We start from the raw sequence: 18,513 nt of genomic DNA on the forward strand, positions 1-18,513 counted from the left end.
CAAATTAATAACTCATTAACTCAAATCAACTCTCAATAACTGTCAAACTAGATGACGGTTTTGAAGTCATTCATCTAGTTTGACAGTTATTGAGAGTTGATTTGAGTTAATGAGTTATTAATTTGAGTTAGTGTGGACCAGTGATGTCACTGGTCCACACTTTAACACTCAATAACTGTCAAATTAAATGACAGACTTCAAAACAGTTTACAGTTTTCTGATATACTACTGATGTTCTAATGATACAAAGCTGGTTGAAAATGGGCGGAGTGTTCCTTTAAGGGAGGTGGAAAAGTCGGGTGTATCGATAAAAGGAAAATGCGAAATGTGCAGTGGAAACAGATTAAGCGATATTCCGTTGTCTCCATTCAAAAACCACGCAGTTTGCCTTGATCACTGCAAAACATGACATGCCGTGTAGTCTCCACACAATAGGGCTAGACACGGTAAATAATGGTAAATACGCAGCACAATACCTACCGTGGTAAACAGAAGAAGACTGGGATATTAACTTTAAGACGACTCACTTCTAGAATTGAATGAAATTGTATTCACTTACTATCTGCTCCGTGGATTATAATGTTATGCTTGCCGAGTCGCACCTGGTAATCCAGAATTGGCGTTATGGTACCTTTGTCTACTTGTAGATAATCAAGAAACTTTAAATGAATGACGTTAGATGTGTTTAACAGAGCTGTATGTATGTATGTGTGTAGGTCTAGCAGCTGATCAGCAGCTCAGACAGCCTCAAACACAAAGTGATTCACAGCTCTATAATTCGCAAAATAGCAATGGATGGAAATTGGAAACGCGCATTATTTCGCATTTTCTTTTGCCGACTTTCTGAAAATTAGATTAAAAGTTGCGATACATTCGGATGGAAACCCAGCTAGTGACAGTTGTTTGAAATGAGCCATTAGCAAAGCTCTAGCTCATGCAGTAAGAAGAGTTTTGTTGTGTGTGTGTGTGTGTGTGTGTGTGTGTGTGTGTGTGTGTGTGTGTGTGTGTGTGTGTGTGTGTGTGTGTGCGTGCGTGCGTTTGTGTGTGTGCGTGTGTGCGTGCGTTTGTGTGTGTGTTTGTGTGTGTGTGTTAGGGCTGGGCAATATCAATGTTATATCGATATTGTGATATGAGACTAGATATCCTCTTCAATTTCGGACAACATAATATTGTGATATAACATAAGTGTTATTGCCTTTCCTGGTTTTTAAGGCTGGATTCCAGTAAAACCTCCCAGACTGTTCTACTGTATTTGCCTTTACCCACTTAGTCATTATATCCACATTACTCATGATTATTGATCAAAAATATCATTGTGTGTGAATATTTAGTGAAAGCACCAATAGGGAAGGAAACCCTGTCTTTGCATGTTATTTTGATCACAGTCTTGTTTTAATAAAAGTGCTTGTGACATCTCACATGTTGCTTTGACTTGGAACTGAACATTTAGCCCACTTTGTAGAAAATACAGAGATATATGTATATCGTGCATCACGTTCAGCCTAAAATGACAGAGGTATCGCCCAGCCCTACTTTGTGTGTTGGTGTCATTCTGCATGGTGAGGTCTTAGCCAGCTACTGTGTGACTTCTATCACATGATAGCTGCTTTTTTCCTACCCAGAGGATTTGGTTTCCTCCTGCCAGCTCCTTTTGAGAGAGAGAGAGAGAGAGAGAGAGAGAGATAGCAGGAGCGAGCGAGGCAAGGATGAAGAGAGAGAGAGAGAGAGAGAGCAACGAGTGCACAAGTCAAAGAGCCAGGGGAAGGGTAAAAAGAGAGCGCAGTAGGGAAGAAGAAAGGGAGCAGAGAGAGGTAATGGAGCCGGGTATTGTTAAAAAAACACACGATACCAGTACCCTTAAGATACCCATACAATACTTCATTCATTACTTTTTTGGTGGCATTCTCGGCACGCTCAACTGCCAACTTTGTCACATACTGTACACCGCGCCAACTTCACCACCACAGACTGTATGGGTTATAGACTTCACCACCACAGACTGTATGGGTTATAGACTTCACCACCACAGACTGTATGGGTTGTAGACTTCACCACCACAGACTGTATGGGTTGTAGACTTCACCACCACAGACTGTATGGGTTATAGACTTCACCACCACATACTGTATGGGTTGTAGACTTCACCACCACAGACTGTATGGGTTATAGACTTCACCACCACAGACTGTATGGGTTGTAGACTTCACCACCACAGACTGTATGGGTTGTAGACTTCACCACCACAGACTGTATGGGTTGTAGACTTCACCACCACAGACTGTATGGGTTGTAGACTTCACCACCACAGACTGTATGGGTTGTAGACTTCACCACCACAGACTCTATGGGTTGTAGACTTCACCACCACAGACTGTATGGGTTGTTGACTTCACCACCACAGACTGTATGGGTTGTAGACTTCAACACCACAGACTGTATGGGTTGTAGACTTCACCACCACAGACTGTATGGGTTGTAGACTTCACCACCACAGACTGTATGGGTTATAGACTTCACCACCACAGACTGTATGGGTTATAGACTTCACCACCACAGACTGTATGGGTTATAGACTTCACCACCACAGACTGTATGGGTTGTAGACTTCACCACCACAGACTGTATGGGTTATAGACTTCACCACCACATACTGTATGGGTTGTAGACTTCACCACCACAGACTGTATGGGTTATAGACTTCACCACCACAGACTGTATGGGTTGTAGACTTCACCACCACAGACTGTATGGGTTATAGACTTCACCACCACAGACTGTATGGGTTATAGACTTCACCACCACAGACTGTATCGGTTGTAGACTTCACCACCACAGACTGTATGGGTTGTAGACTTCACCACCACAGACTGTATGGGTTGTAGACTTCACCACCACAGACTGTATGGGTTGTAGACTTCACCACCACAGACTGTATGGGTTGTAGACTTCACCACCACAGACTGTATGGGTTGTAGACTTCACCACCAGACTATGGGTTGTAGACTTTACCACCACAGACTGTATGGGTTGTAGACTTCACCACCACAGACTGTATGGGTTGTAGACTTCACCACCACAGACTGTATGGGTTGTAGACTTCACCACCACAGACTGTATGGGTTGTAGACTTCACCACCACAGACTGTATGGGTTGAAGACTTCACCACCACAGACTGTATGGGTTGTAGACTTCACCACCACAGACTGTATGGGTTATAGACTTCACCACCACATACTGTATGGGTTGTAGACTTCACCACCACAGACTGTATGGGTTGTAGACTTCACCACCACAGACTGTATGGGTTGTAGACTTCAGTACCACAGACTGTATGGGTTGTAGACTTCACCACCACAGACTGTATTGGTTGTAGACTTCACCACCACATACTGTATGCGTTGTAGACTTCACCACCACAGACTGTATGGGTTGTAGACTTCACCACCACAGACTGTATGGGTTGTAGACTTCACCACCACAGACTGTATGGGTTGTAGACTTCACCACCACAGACTGTATGGGTTGTAGACTTCACCACCACAGACTGTATGGGTTGTAGACTTCAGTACCACAGACTGTATGGGTTGTAGACTTCACCACCACAGACTCTATGGGTTGTAGACTTCACCACCACAGACTGTATGGCTTGTAGACTTCACCACCACAGACTGTATGGGTTGTAGACTTCAGTACCACAGACTGTATGGGTTGTAGACTTCACCACCACAGACTGTATGGGTTGTAGACTTAACCACCACAGACTGTATGGGTTGTAGACTTCACCACCACAGACTGTATGGGTTGTTGTAGACTTCACCACCACAGACTGTATGGGTTGTAGACTTCAGTACCACAGACTGTATGGGTTGTAGACTTCAGTACCACAGACTGTATGGGTTGTAGACTTCACCACCACAGACTGTATGGGTTATAGACTTCACCACCACAGACTGTATGGGTTGTAGACTTCACCACCACACACTGTATGGGTTGTTGTAGACTTCACCACCACAGACTGTATGGGTTGTAGACTTCAGTACCACAGACTGTATGGGTTGTAGACTTCACCACCACAGACTGTATGGGTTGTAGATTTCACCACCACAGACTGTATGGGTTGTAGACTTCACCACAGACTGTATGGGTTATAGACTTCACCACCACAGACTGTATGGGTTATAGACTTCACCACCACAGACTGTATGGGTTGTAGACTTCACCACCACAGACTGTATGGGTTGTAGACTTCACCACCACAGACTGTATGGGTTGTAGGCTTCACCACCACAGACTGTATGGGTTGTAGGCTTCACCACCACAGACTGTATGGGTTGTAGACTTCACCACCACAGACTGTAGGGCTGGCACGGATCAGAAAACCCACGGATCGGATCGCGTGACGGATTTTGAGCCACGGATCACGGATTTTTCGGATCAGCAAAAAAAAATATATATCAGATTTTTTCTCTCAAAATTAGATTTTCGATTAGATTTTTTTAATACTATTATAATTCTCTAACCATTTGTTGCCCTGCACAGCTCAAAAAATATTTTTTTCTCATAAGTGACACAATGTATGCTTTTACTCTGAAGGCAGAACGACCCAACTTCCTGTTTTAGGTGGCACTGCTATGCCTAACTTCGTGGCTGTTGCTTGCACCAGTCACATGACACGGGTACAGACCTACAGACCAGACCTCAGGTCAGTCTGGAAATATAACGTTGATGCTACGTTAAGCTACTCAGTGGCCCCACGTGTTGTTTTGTTGTTATGTGTCCTAAGGCAACATTTCACCGTCCGGTGATAATGTGTTTGTGAAACGTGTGCGCGCGTGTGTGTGTGTGTGTGTGTGTGTGTGTGTGTGTGTGTGTTGTGGCTCTCGTTATCTTGTGCAGCGCGCAACACGCTGATCGCATTCCTGTGCTTTTTCAGAGGTGTTGAAATAAGTTTGTGTGACTCTGTCTTTAGTAGCCACTAGCCACAGCCTTCAGACATACTTTACAGCAGCGACAAGGGATGAGGAAGCTCAATTGTGCTTGCCATGATTATGCCTGTCTGTGTCTGGCTGCGCTGGGCGTTCTCATACACTAACATTAAACGTTAAATGAAACGAAGGGGGGGGGGGTCCGCGGACTATTGATGTTCCGAACCGCGTTCCGAACCCTGGGGGCTGATCCGTACGGGTCACGGATTATCCGTGATCCGTGCCAGCCCTAACAGACTGTATGGGTTGTTGTAGACTTCACCACCACAGACTGTATGGGTTGTTGTAGACTTCACCACCACAGACTGTATGGGTTGTAGACTTCACCACCACAGACTGTATGGGTTATTGTAGACTTCACCACCACAAACTGTATGGGTTGTAGACTTCAGTACCACAGACTGTATGGGTTGTAGACTTCACCACCACAGACTGTATGGGTTGTAGACTTCACCACCACAGACTGTATTGGTTGTAGACTTCACCACCACAGACTGTATGTGTTGTAGACTTCACCACCACAGACTGTATGGGTTATAGACTTCACCACCACAGACTGTATGGGTTGTAGACTTCACCACCACAGACTGTATGTGTTGTAGACTTCACCACCACAGACTGTATCGGTTGTAGACTTCACCACCACAGACTGTATGTGTTGTAGACTTCACCACCACAGACTGTATGGGTTATAGACTTCACCACCACAGACTGTATGGGTTGTAGACTTCACCACCACAGACTGTATGTGTTGTAGACTTCACCACCACAGACTATCGGTTGTAGCTGCTGCAATAGTGGGCCAATCACATATTGCATTAATTTGAAGAACTGTGTACAAAAAGGATGGAATGTAGGTATGTGGTTTGACTGGAGAAGTTTCAATACTAGTTGGTACTGGAATATTTTGGTGGATACCTCGTTACCTTATCGAGTACTGGCCCAGCCCTAGTCAGGGGAGAATAGGGGAAAGGTAGACAAGAAGGAGAAAAGGCTTGTCGAGTAAAGAAAGAAAAGGAGCTAGAGAAGGAGAGGTGAGAGAGATAAAGAGAGTGGTAGATAGGAGAGAGAGGGATGAAGTTGGAGGGAGGGGGTGGTTGCAGTGCTGCACGCTCACGAGTTGCTGGGAAAGTCATATGACTGGCAGTCACATGCTGCTGGCGTCTGTGTACACGCCTCACACTGCACTGCAGCGCGCCGCACACAGACACACACGCGCGTGCACACACACACACACACACTCAACCCCACACACACACACACACACACACACACACACACACACACACACACACTCAGACTCCGAATGACTTTATTAGCATGACAAGTATGCTTGTGTTAGCAAAGCACTCGTGGATGTGAATACGAATTAACACAAAATTTAAACAAATAAATTGCATACATTCATGTAGATACTCTCTCTCTTCCTCTCTCTCGCTCTCCAGTTCAGTTTGTCTTTGTCTCTCTCTCTTCCTCTCTCACACACTGACAGTGGTTTCAAGTGAGCCATTACCGAAGCCTGGCTAAGCGCACACCCTGGTCCCTCCCTCCCCTCCCCTCCCGTCCTAAATGCATTCCTCTTGAATAGGGTGCCAAGTTAAGAAGGCACATGACACAGGCTCATTGAGCTGTCACATTGCTCTTAGTTTTCTGTTTACACAAGTGCCTCTTGGTTGCATTATTTACTTTTAACTTGAACAATTTGGCGTCTTCTTTTTTCCTGCCTCAATATGCCTCAATATATGCAGCTTGTTTAATTAGGTTGTATACAGCACAGGCCTCCATAAGTGAAATCCCATTGACATGAAATCCATTGGACTACTATAATCCACTTCTACATGCATGAGGGTAGACTCTCCAGAACCTTCTACATGCATGAGCGTAGACTCTCCAGAACCTTCTACATGCATGAGGGTAGACTCTCCAGAACCTTCTACATGCATGAGCGTAGACTCTCCAGAACCTTCTACATGCATGAGGGTAGACTCTCCAGAACCTTCTACATGCATGAGGGTAGACTCTCCAGAACCTTCTACATGCATGAGGGTAGGGATGCAACGGTATGAGTTTTTGACGGTATGATAACCTTGGACAAAAATACCACGGTTTCACGGTATCGTGGTATTGCGGACCTTTATGTGTAAAAAATGCCAATGAACAAATTTTATTTTATTTTTAACAGTTTGCTGAATTGTGGACTGAGAAAAAATGTTAATGTAACCTCCAACTGTAATGACAGTTAACTGGCAAGTATGTGTTAATATAGTTTGTTATTATACTATGTTAATATAGTACTGTTCTTACTTATGAATGTAAACGATTTAATCAAATTAATTTGATGTGAAACTAAAACATCATAATAATATCAAATACACGCTTCTCTTTTGTAATGGGTGAACACTGGACACAATTATTGTTTCCTCACACACACACACACACACACACACAGCCTCTGTCCCTGTTTCTGTCTCTCTCTCTCTCTCTCACTCACACACACAAAGTTTGTGCATACTTTTCCACTGACAGGTTGGAGGAGTCTTTCGTCATTATCTAATGTTACTTCTCTTCAGTGCAATACGTTTTGATAACGACCGCTGTACAGCGACGTTCGCTCAGTCAACTAACGTTAACGTTAGTTAGTGGAGAAAGATAGCTGGTGTTAGCTAGCTAATTAGCCATGTTAGCTGCCTCAGTAGGTAACGTTAGCATAGAGAGAGCATTTATCTGACGTTTGTTAGCTACTCCTCAAACCTGCGGGTGGAAATAGTTTATGTTCAATGCGATGTATGTTGAAGCAAGACAACGTTTTAATGTAGCTTGAATTTGACAAATAACGACGGGTCGTGCTCACGCAGATCTAAGCCCTGGCCATCCTAGGCTCAACGCGTGAGTCTCGCGTTAAGGCTATGGCCATCTGTGATTTTACAATAGCCGAAATATTCCCATACAGCCGACGTCGTCTTTTTAGATGGGGGGAAAGTTCAGGGGGGTCCTTCCTTGCGTTCTCCTGCTTTATCACACACACGGTTGTAGTCAAGGACAGCTCCTCACTACTGTGCGTCTAGGTAGGCATGCAGCCAGGGGGAGGGGCCGCGTAAGCTGCACTCTGCAAGCAACCGGCACGTTGTTTTGGGGAAACAGCTGATACCGTGGAGAAGGTATGACGGCAAATCTTAGTGGTTTTGATACCGTGACTTTTTCAAACCGGGGTATACCTTCAAACCGGAAACCGCTGCATCCCTACATGAGGGTAGACTCTCCAGAACAAAAAAAGAATGTCTCTCTTGGAGATTTGACAAACTTGTACACAAAACGGCCAACGGGTTCTCGTCCATTTTTGATACCTTAATTTCAGACGATCAACCATGTAACCAAAACTGTAACCATGCAACTGTTCACTGAGCCTTGCTTCGTGGTGGTTGGTCAATCCTGCATAATGATGTTTTGATCCCACAGAGGGTCTGCAGTGAGAGTCAGGTGAAGATGTTTGGGAAGTGCTGCCAGCTCCGTCCCACAGGGGGCAGCAGCAGCTCCCTGGACAGCTCCTCCTCCTGCGCCTCCGAGCCACGGGAACCTAAGGAGCAGGGCCTCCGCTTCCAGGTAACACACACTACAGTCTCTCACACACGTGCACTGTCCAGGTAACACACTACAGTCTCTCACACACGTGCACTGTCCAGGTAACACACTACAGTCTCTCACACACGTGCACTGTCCAGGTAACACGCTACAGTCTCTCACACACGTGCACTGTCCAGGTAACACACTACAGTCTCTCACACACGTGCACTGTCCAGGTAACACACTACAGTCTCACACACACGTGCACTGTCCAGGTAACACACTACAGTCTCACACACACGTGCACTGTCCAGGTAACACACTACAGTCTCACACACACGTGCACTGTCCAGGTTACACACACTACAGTCTCACACACATGTGCACTGTCCAGGTAACACACTACAGTCTCTCACACGTGCACTGTCCAGGTAACACACTACAGTCTCACACACACGTGCACTGTCCAGGTTACACACACTACAGTCTCACACACATGTGCACTGTCCAGGTAACACACTACAGTCTCTCACACACGTGCACTGTCCAGGTAACACACTACAGTCTCTCACACACGTGCACTGTCCAGGTAACACACTACAGTCTCACACACACGTGCACTGTCCAGGTTACACACTACAGTCTCACACACATGTGCACTGTCCAGGTAACACACTACAGTCTCTCACACATGTGCACTGTCCAGGTTACACACACTACAGTCTCACACACACGTGCACTGTCCAGGTTACACACACTACAGTCTCACACACATGTGCACTGTCCAGGTAACACACTACAGTCTCTCACACACGTGCACTGTCCAGGTAACACACTACAGTCTCTCACACACGTGCACTGTCCAGGTAACACACTACAGTCTCACACACACGTGCACTGTCCAGGTTACACACTACAGTCTCACACACATGTGCACTGTCCAGGTAACACACTACAGTCTCTCACACATGTGCACTGTCCAGGTTACACACTACAGTCTCTCACACACGTGCACTGTCCAGGTTACACACACTACAGTCTCACACACACGTGCACTGTCCAGGTAACACACACTACAGTCTCTCACACACGTGCACTGTCCAGGTAACACACTACAGTCTCTCACACATGTGCACTGTCCAGGTTACACACACTACAGTCTCACACACATGTGCACTGTCCAGGTAACGCACTACAGTCTCTCACACACGTGCACTGTCCAGGTAACACACTACAGTCTCACACACACGTGCACTGTCCAGGTTACACACACTACAGTCTCACACACATGTGCACTGTCCAGGTAACACACTACAGTCTCTCACACACGTGCACTGTCCAGGTAACACACTACAGTCTCTCACACACGTGCACTGTCCAGGTAACACACTACAGTCTCACACACACGTGCACTGTCCAGGTTACACACACTACAGTCTCACACACATGTGCACTGTCCAGGTAACACACTACAGTCTCTCACACATGTGCACTGTCCAGGTAACACACTACAGTCTCTCACACACGTGCACTGTCCAGGTAACACACTACAGTCTCTCACACACGTGCACTGTCCAGGTAACACACTACAGTCTCACACACACGTGCACTGTCCAGGTTACACACACTACAGTCTCACACACATGTGCACTGTCCAGGTAACACACTACAGTCTCTCACACACGTGCACTGTCCAGGTAACACACACTACAGTCTCTCACACATGTGCACTGTCCAGGTTACACACAGTACAGTCTCTCACACACGTGCACTGTCCAGGTTACACACACTACAGTCTCTCACACACGTGCACTGTCCAGGTAACACACACTACAGTATCTCACACATGTGCACTGTCCAGGTTACACACACTACAGTCTCACACACACACATGCACTGTCCAGGTAACACACTACAGTCTCTCACACACGTGCACTGTCCAGGTAACACACACTACAGTCTCTCACACGCGTGCATTGTCCAGGTTACACACACTAGAGTCTCACACACACATGTGCACTGTCCAGGTAACACACTACAGTCTCTCACACACGTGCACTGTCCAGGTAACACGCACTACAGTCTCTCACACACATGTGCACTGTCCAGGTTACACACACTACAGTCTCACACACACGTGCACTGTCCAGGTAACACACACTACAGTCTCTCACACACGTGCACTGTCCAGGTAACACACACTACAGTCTCTCACACACGTGCACTGTCCAGGTAACACACACTACAGTCTCACACATGTGCATTGTCCAGTTAACACACTACAGTCTGCACTGTATTACCAGAGATGTGACCAACAACACATCCAGTTCACCACCAGTTCTTTCAGGGTCACGGTATTTACCTCTGTATCCCCCACACACTCCTTTCTCTACCCCTGCTCTTTCTCTCCTTTCCTTTCCTCTCCTCTCCCCTCCTCTCCTCTCCTCTCCTCTCCCCTCCCCTCCCCTCCTCTCCCCTCCCCTCCCCTCCCCTCCTCTCCTCTCCTCTCCTCTCCCCTCCTCTCCCCTCCCCTCCCCTCCTCTCCCCTCCCCTCCCCTCCCCTCCCCTCCCCTCCTCTCCCCTCCCCTCCCCTCCCCTCCCCTCCTCTCCTCTCCCCTCCCCTCCTCTCCCCTCCCCTCCTCTACCCTCCTCTCCTCTCCCCTCCTCTCCCCTCCCCTCCTCTCCTCTCCCCTCCCCTCCTCTCCCCTCCCCTCCCCTCCCCTCCTCTCCTCTCCCCTCCTCTCTCCCCCCAGGGCTCGAAGTGTTCGTCCGATGTGGCCATGCTGGGGGAGATGATGTTTGGCTCTGTGGCCATGAGCTACAAAGGCTCCACTCTAAAAATCCACCAGATTAGGTAAGAGGAACAGAGATGCAGCAGTCTGATACCTAGTTACAGTTCACCCAATGCCTCAATTACACGAAACAAAAGCACACTTTGACCATTCTTTTTTGGTCATTGAACAAAAAGGATTGAGATAAAAAAAAATCTATTGAGTCCCCTGGAGAGATGCAACATTACCCATACATCATTGTCCTTTACTCTTGTTATACCAGATCACCACCTCAGCTGATGCTGAGTAAAGTCTTCACTGCCAGGACGGGAGGCAGTGTGTACGGCAGTCTCAACACGTAAGCTCTCTCTCTCTCTCTCTCTCTCTCTCTCTCTCTCTCTCTCTCACACACACACACACACACACACACACACACACACACACACACACACACACACACACACACACACACACACTCTTACACCCTGTTCTCGCTCTGTTCTCTATAGCAGCCTGTTGCTTACTCCCACATTATGCATGTGTACACAGATGCCCTCATTTCTCTCCTTCTTAATCTGAATTATTGTCCATATTTCCTCTGTAAATATTCCTCAACGACAGAGACTCTCTCTGTCTGTCTCTCTCTGTTTCTCTCTGTCTCTCTCTGTTTCTGTCTGTCTCTGTCTTTGTCTCTGTCTCTCTCCGTTTCTCTCTGTCTCTCTCTCTGTTTCTGTCTGTCTTTGTCTCTGTCTGTCTGTGTTTTTCTCTCTGTCTCTCTGTTTCTGTCTGTCTTTGTCTCTGTCTGTCTCTGTTTCTCTCTCTGTTTCTCTCTGTCTCTCTCTGTTTCTGTCTGTCTCTGTCTTTGTCTCTGTCTCTCTCCGTTTCTCTCTGTCTCTCTCTGTTTCTCTCTGTCTCTCTCTGTTTGTCTCTGTCTCTCTCTGTTTCTCTCTGTCTCTCTGTTTCTCTCTGTCTCTCTCTGTTTGTCTCTGTCTCTCTCTGTTTCTGTCTCTCTCTGTCTCTGTCAATCTCTGTCTGTCAGAAATGGGAAAGAGATCTAGATATTCAGATTACAGACGATCTCTGGAGTGAAATTAACGAACAATGACAGAGAATTTACATTAATACCAGGTATAAACTCTGCAATTACATACTTATACATCTCTCTGCCTGTCTCTGTCTGTCTGTCTGTCTGTCTCTCTCTCTGTGTCTCTCTGTCTCTTTCTCTGTCTGTCTCTGTCTCTCTCTGTCTCTTTCTCTCTATGTCTCTCTCTGTCTGTCTGTTTCTGTCTTTCTCTGTCTGTCTGTCTGTCTGTCTCTCTCTGTCTGTCTATCTGCCTCTCTCTGTCTCTCTTTGTCTCTGTCTCTCTCTGTCTGCCTGTCTGTCTGTCTGTCTGTCTCTCTCTCTCTATCTGTTTCATTCTGTCTCTGTCTCTCTCTCTCTGTCTGCCTCTGTCTGTCTTTCTCTCTCCCTCTCATTGTTTGTTTCTGTCTCTCCTTCCTTCTGTCTCTTTATTGATGTATTCATCTGGACCAGCTCTTTCTCTCCACTGTCCTCTGTAGTACTGTGTGTCCTGTCTGTGACAAATAAGCAACTTGGACTACAATGAAACCAAATGAACTGTCTTGTCATCCCTAGACTCTCAGAGCCCTATCTTACGCTCGGTGCAAGCAAGCTGTTGTCATTGCTAGTTTCTAGCACTCAGAATCACAGTTTTTTTTTTAATGACCACTGGGTCGCTGAACCGCGTCCGTTGATGTGCTGATCCAGTGGCAATTAAAAGACAAAAGGGAGATTTTGAGTGCTAGAGAAACGAGCAATGACAACGCCTCAGTCTCCATCCACTTTACTCAACTAGAGACTGAGAACTTTCTCCCAGCTTCCGTTGTTCAAACTGAGTGGGGGAGGAAACCGCATTGCAGAACCAATCCAGAGTCTTCAGGGCAGCCCTTCGTGCAGAAGGGGCGGTGACAAGCAGAAGTTGTGTGCTTGTAAACGGATAAAACTGAATCAAATAATGTAACGTTGCTCGGGACATGCATTTTCAATCTTTAAATAAGTTCTCTCCATGTTACAAAGTTATTCGCTGTGTCTCCAGTTTGTTTTACTATGGAGGATAATGTGGGGGCAGAGTGTCATTTCTGGTAACTTGACAAAGCGGCGTAGGTTTGTTGGCGGCCGAAGTTCCCAGACGATTGGTACGCGGAAATCTCCAATCATCTGGGAGCTGAGACTAGGTCATCCCTTGATCCCCCCGCCCCCATATCTAACCTAATAACTGTGTTGTTGTTCTGTTTGACCTCGGACAGGTTACAGGACAGCCTAATGACTGTGTTGTTGTTCTGTTTGACCTCGGACAGGTTACAGGACAGCCTAATGACTGTGTTGTTGTTCTGTTTGACCTCGGACAGGTTACAGGACAGCCTAATGACTGTGTTGTTGTTCTGTTTGACCTCGGACAGGTTACAGGACAGCCTAATGACTGTGTTGTTGTTCTGTTTGACCTCGGACAGGTTACAGGACAGCCTAATGACTGTGTTGTTGTTCTGTTTGACCTCGGACAGGTTACAGGACAGCCTAATAACTGTGTTGTTGTTCTGTTTGACCTCGGACAGGTTACAGGACAGCCTAGAGTTCATTGGACAGGACCCCAACACCCTGAGACCCGATCAGAACACTGGGGCCAACGGTCTCCTGGGGAACATAGGTAACCACAGCAGCCTGAGCCCACACAGATATGCTATTGATGATAACTAGGTGCTCTTTGTAGCGTGGTTTTCTTCAAAAAGGCCTTATAGGGCATGTCTGCCTGCATATTCAACGTGGCGCAAATCTGATTATCGCACAGATTATTTCATTAGGATTGTTTTCATGGATTTACTGGAAATCAAATGAACCGTAATCACATTCCAGATGATGAGTTGTGTTTTCTCATGTTGCCTCAGTCACTGTCAGCCTTCATCCCTTTCCCTCTGAACAAAAAGAATAATTTGAGCTGCACTAAGTGAAGTACTGTAAGGAAGAAGTTGAATGGATAACACATTTTTAGATTTACAATTTAAAGTCTTGTTTTGATCAGCTCTCTGCGCGGTTCAGGTGCCTCGGTAGAACTGCGAGGTTGCCACAGATTTAGTTTCCCCCTTAGCCTCTAACACTCTTGTTTGAATACAAGCCAGGCTGGATTGAATGTGCCAACAGCTCTTAAAGCCCCCTTACCTCACGAGCAGTTGGAAAACGTTCAAACAGGCCTTGCAAGCACACAGTTTTTCCTCAGAAAATTAGCGGTATCAACTGTTTCCAACCTAACACTCTTAGCGGTATATCCCTGCTCTGACTCATCGGGTGCATGACTCCTGTTCATTACAGATGTGACTGTTCATACTCGTTACTCATTTTCTGAGATGGACTAAAGCATCACATGATTAGGTCACTGCAGGAGGTCTGACACAAACACTACACAAGTCTGACTAGGATTCAAGAAATGCCTGATGCTCCCAACACTAAGAACTGTTGGCAGATTCTACCCTGGTCTTCAGTATGTCATTTTCTCCATGTCATTCTCACAGAAAAGTCAATGGTTTTCTTCTGAACAGAAATATTTATTTTGTGTCTTTGGTTAGCCTGCGTTTACTGTGAGCGATCTCAGCCTACTTGTCTCTGTCTGACTGACCTCAGAGGATCTTCGTCATGTTGGACTCAAACTTCCTGTAACTCAGGTGTTTACTACAGGAGAGGGCTAGACGACCAGTCGGCCAGCCTTCCTCCTTACTGCTTCACTAACCATGTTTCATATATCTTGTTTTTGTCTCTTTTTTCCTCTCTCTCTCTCCCTCTCTCCTTTTCTTTGTTTTTGTTTGTGCTGCGCAGGATTTTCTCAACTCTGCAGCCCTCGACGGGCCTTCTCTGAGCAAGGCCCTCTGCGCCTCATCAAGAGCGCCTCTTTCTTTTCAGGTTGGCGCTCAAACTGGCCCTGTGGCCGGTGTGTGCGGTTGCATGCTTGTGTGTAGACTGTAGCAGCAGCAGAATTGGTTGCGCAGGCATTGACTGCACTGCAATACAGCCGCATGCCTGTGTGGACATTTTGGCGCTAGTAGCTAGCGGGAGCCGACAGTCGTAGCATGCGATATCACAGCAGGTCTGCAAACCACTTGGGTCATCTAATACCTGCAGAATTAATGATTGCAGAGTGGCACATTGGTCAGTCGCAGAGCAGCACAATGGCTTTCAATTGCTCTCGTGTGCTTGTCTCAACATTTTTGGTTGTACTTGACTTGTGTCCCGTGAGACCTTCCCCACCCATTGGCCATGAAGCCGTCCAAAACAAACCAAAAAACCTGCAAGTACTATCTGACCCAGGTGTGCAAGTGGACTGCGCACGCGGGCATGGTGCATGGGTTTCTCTGCTCACTGGTGTTGGTGGCTGTAGTTCTAGAAATAGTTTTTGCATTTCCTTACCTTCCCTCTCCATGCGTTCTTCACTGAATTATATCTTATATCCATGATACCTGGGCAATAATTTTCTGCATTGTACAGTCGATGTGCAATTTAGCGGTTAGCTATGACCAAGACTGCCAGCATTGATTTGTTATTTATTTGATTTAAAATGACAGCTTTTCTTTCTATCCTTACTGATCATCATGCATGAAGCTCCAGCGTGCTCAATGGCACCTCTGCAGTAGTTGAGTGATGAAAGGGGGAGAGAGCTTCTCTTGTGCTTAAGGGAGAGAGAGCTTCTCTTGTGCTTCTTACCCTGTCGAGGTTTTTTCAGCCAGTCCGGGAATTTAAACCACTGACAGTCCAGCCATAAAAATCCCTTTCTTGAAAAGTGGCATGTATCACATGGCTAACCACAGTGGGGAATCCTGTGTCTGAAGTAACAGTAAAGCAGTAAGAGTGAAACACAGAGCTAAATGCAGAACTGCCTGTTTTCAGCTCGCCTTTGACCACTGTCATATCTGCATTTGCTTTGAACATCTTTCTGCAGACAATATTGCCACAGATCACATTGCCTTAAAAAGTTGCCCATTTATCCCATGTGTCATCACTGCAAAGGAATAGACTTGAGTTTTCAGCAGATAAGTACCTTGATCAACTTTCTTTCACAACAAAAAGACTAAATTGGGGCAGCTGTGGCTCAGGAGGTAGAGCAGGTCGTCCACTAACGGAAGGTTGGTGGGTCGATCCCCGGCTCCTCCAGTCCGCATGTCAAAGTGTCCTTGGGCAAGACACTGAACCCCAAATTGCTCCTGATGGCTGTGCCAGCACCCTGCGTGGCAGCTGGCCGCCCTCAGTGTGTGAATGGGTGAATGTAGGCACATTGTAAAGCGCTTTGGATAAAAGCGCTATATACTGTAAATGCAGTCCATTTACCATTTTACCATTTACTAAATAATATAATGGTTATTTTGCACACTGTATGTTTAGTGGACGGACCACGTTTGCTTACCATAAACTTCAAAGCATCTGTATTTTTGTATTAATACTTTAATTAATACTTTAATTAATAATTTAATGTATTATTTACATTTCACACTGTATTTATTTGACACTTAGGCGCAGACAGAATGTGCTTTTATAGGCTTGATAATGTGAGGAACCCCTCTCTTCCTTGATTTTGATAAGCCTGGATAGGCGGAAGTGGCCTTTTACTATCGCTAGGCACCCACAATCAGTGACTGTCAATCATTTAGCTAGTGTAGCTAATAGGGATTGGTAAGATTCAAGGGATCTCTATTAGGGATCTTAACAATGCAACCGCTGCATCGGTGCACCGGCATAAAAGTTCAAGATGCAATTGCACCGGTTAAAAAAGTGTCCATCGGATCAAATTTGGGATGAACTTGCGATGCATCATTTCTAACATCTTTGCATCTGTAAAAACTGATTTATATTTGTAGAGGCCCAATGGCTTTAAAGAAGAGTTGCTGTACCAGAGAAGCAAATAATGTCACAATTATATTATATAATAAGGCGCACAATTGCTCAAGTGTGCAGATAGCGTGCAATATCTCTAGTGTAAAGTAAAAATTACACTTTTTATGCCTCCGCCGGCGATAGCCAGGCCGGAGGCATTACAGATTCGAGTTGTCCGTCCGTTCGTCCGATGTTCGTTAACGTGATATCTGAGGAACGCCTTCACGGAATTTCATCAAATTTGCCGCAAATGTCGACTTGGACTCAAGGATGAACTGATTAGATTTTGGTGGTCAAATGTCAAAGTTCAAGGTCACTGCCCTCACAAACGCAATTCCCAAATTCATTCACGCGATATCTCAGGAACGCCTTGACGGAATTTCTTCCAATTTGACTCAAAACGTCGACTTGCATGCAAGGATGAACTGATTAGGTTTTGGTGATCAAAGGTCAAGGTCACTGTGACCTCTCGAATGCCATTTCCAAGCTTGTTAACGCGATATCTCAGGAACACCTTAATGTAATTTCTTCGAATTTCCCTCAAACGTCCACTTGGACTCAAGGATGAACTGATTAGATTTTGGTGGTCAAAGTTCAAGGTCACTGTGACCTCACGACCGCTTGTTAATGCGATATCTCAGGAATTTCATCAAATTTGCCTTAAACCTCCACTTGGATTCAAGGATGAAGTGATTAGATTTTGGTGATTAAAGGTCAAAGTTCAAGGTCACTGTGACCTCATGAACCTCATTTCCAAGCTCTTTAAGGTGATATCTCAGGAACGCCTTGACGGAATTTCTTCCAATTTGGCTCAAACGTCGACTCGGACTCAAGGATGAACTGATTAGGTTTTGGTGGTCAAAGCCAAAGGTCAAGGTTACTATGACCTCTCGAACGCCATTTTCAAGCTTGCTAATGCCATATCTCAGTAACACCTTGACAGAATTTCTTCACATTTGGCTCAAACGTCAAAGTCTGGACAGACATGGATGTCGACTGCTCACTTGTTGGCGGAGGCATATATCCGCGGTGCGGTCGTTCTAGTTTAGTTACTTTACGATTTGCTGTTTAACAAATAAAATCAAACTCTCTGTACCATATTGAATTGCATAGCACCATTCTGAATCGCATCGTATCGCAGTGAATCGCATTGCATCAAAAATAATTGTGTCGTATCACATTGGTAGTTGCTTCATTACCCTTCATATGTATCTTTAATGTATCGTTGCCAATGCATCGAGATGCATATCACATTGGCCACCTGTAGCTAATGATTGATCTAAT

General features: G+C 45.8%; 1 protein-coding gene across 1 annotated transcript in view; it reads left to right on the forward strand.

Annotated features, from left to right (window-relative positions):
* Nucleotides 1-18,513, forward strand: part of fnip1 (folliculin interacting protein 1) — a 114,226-nt gene that overhangs the window by 46,941 nt on the left and 48,772 nt on the right. The window contains exons 3-7 of the mRNA XM_083643286.1: nucleotides 8,443-8,586; nucleotides 11,301-11,401; nucleotides 11,602-11,676; nucleotides 13,932-14,023; nucleotides 15,184-15,267. Of these exons, the coding sequence (XP_083499412.1) occupies nucleotides 8,443-8,586; nucleotides 11,301-11,401; nucleotides 11,602-11,676; nucleotides 13,932-14,023; nucleotides 15,184-15,267 (496 nt within the window). The remainder of the gene's footprint in view (nucleotides 1-8,442; nucleotides 8,587-11,300; nucleotides 11,402-11,601; nucleotides 11,677-13,931; nucleotides 14,024-15,183; nucleotides 15,268-18,513) is intronic.

Source organism: Poromitra crassiceps (genome assembly GCF_964638095.1).
Source record: "Poromitra crassiceps genome assembly, chromosome: 1".
In the NCBI taxonomy this organism is placed as follows: Eukaryota; Metazoa; Chordata; class Actinopteri; order Beryciformes; family Melamphaidae; genus Poromitra; species Poromitra crassiceps.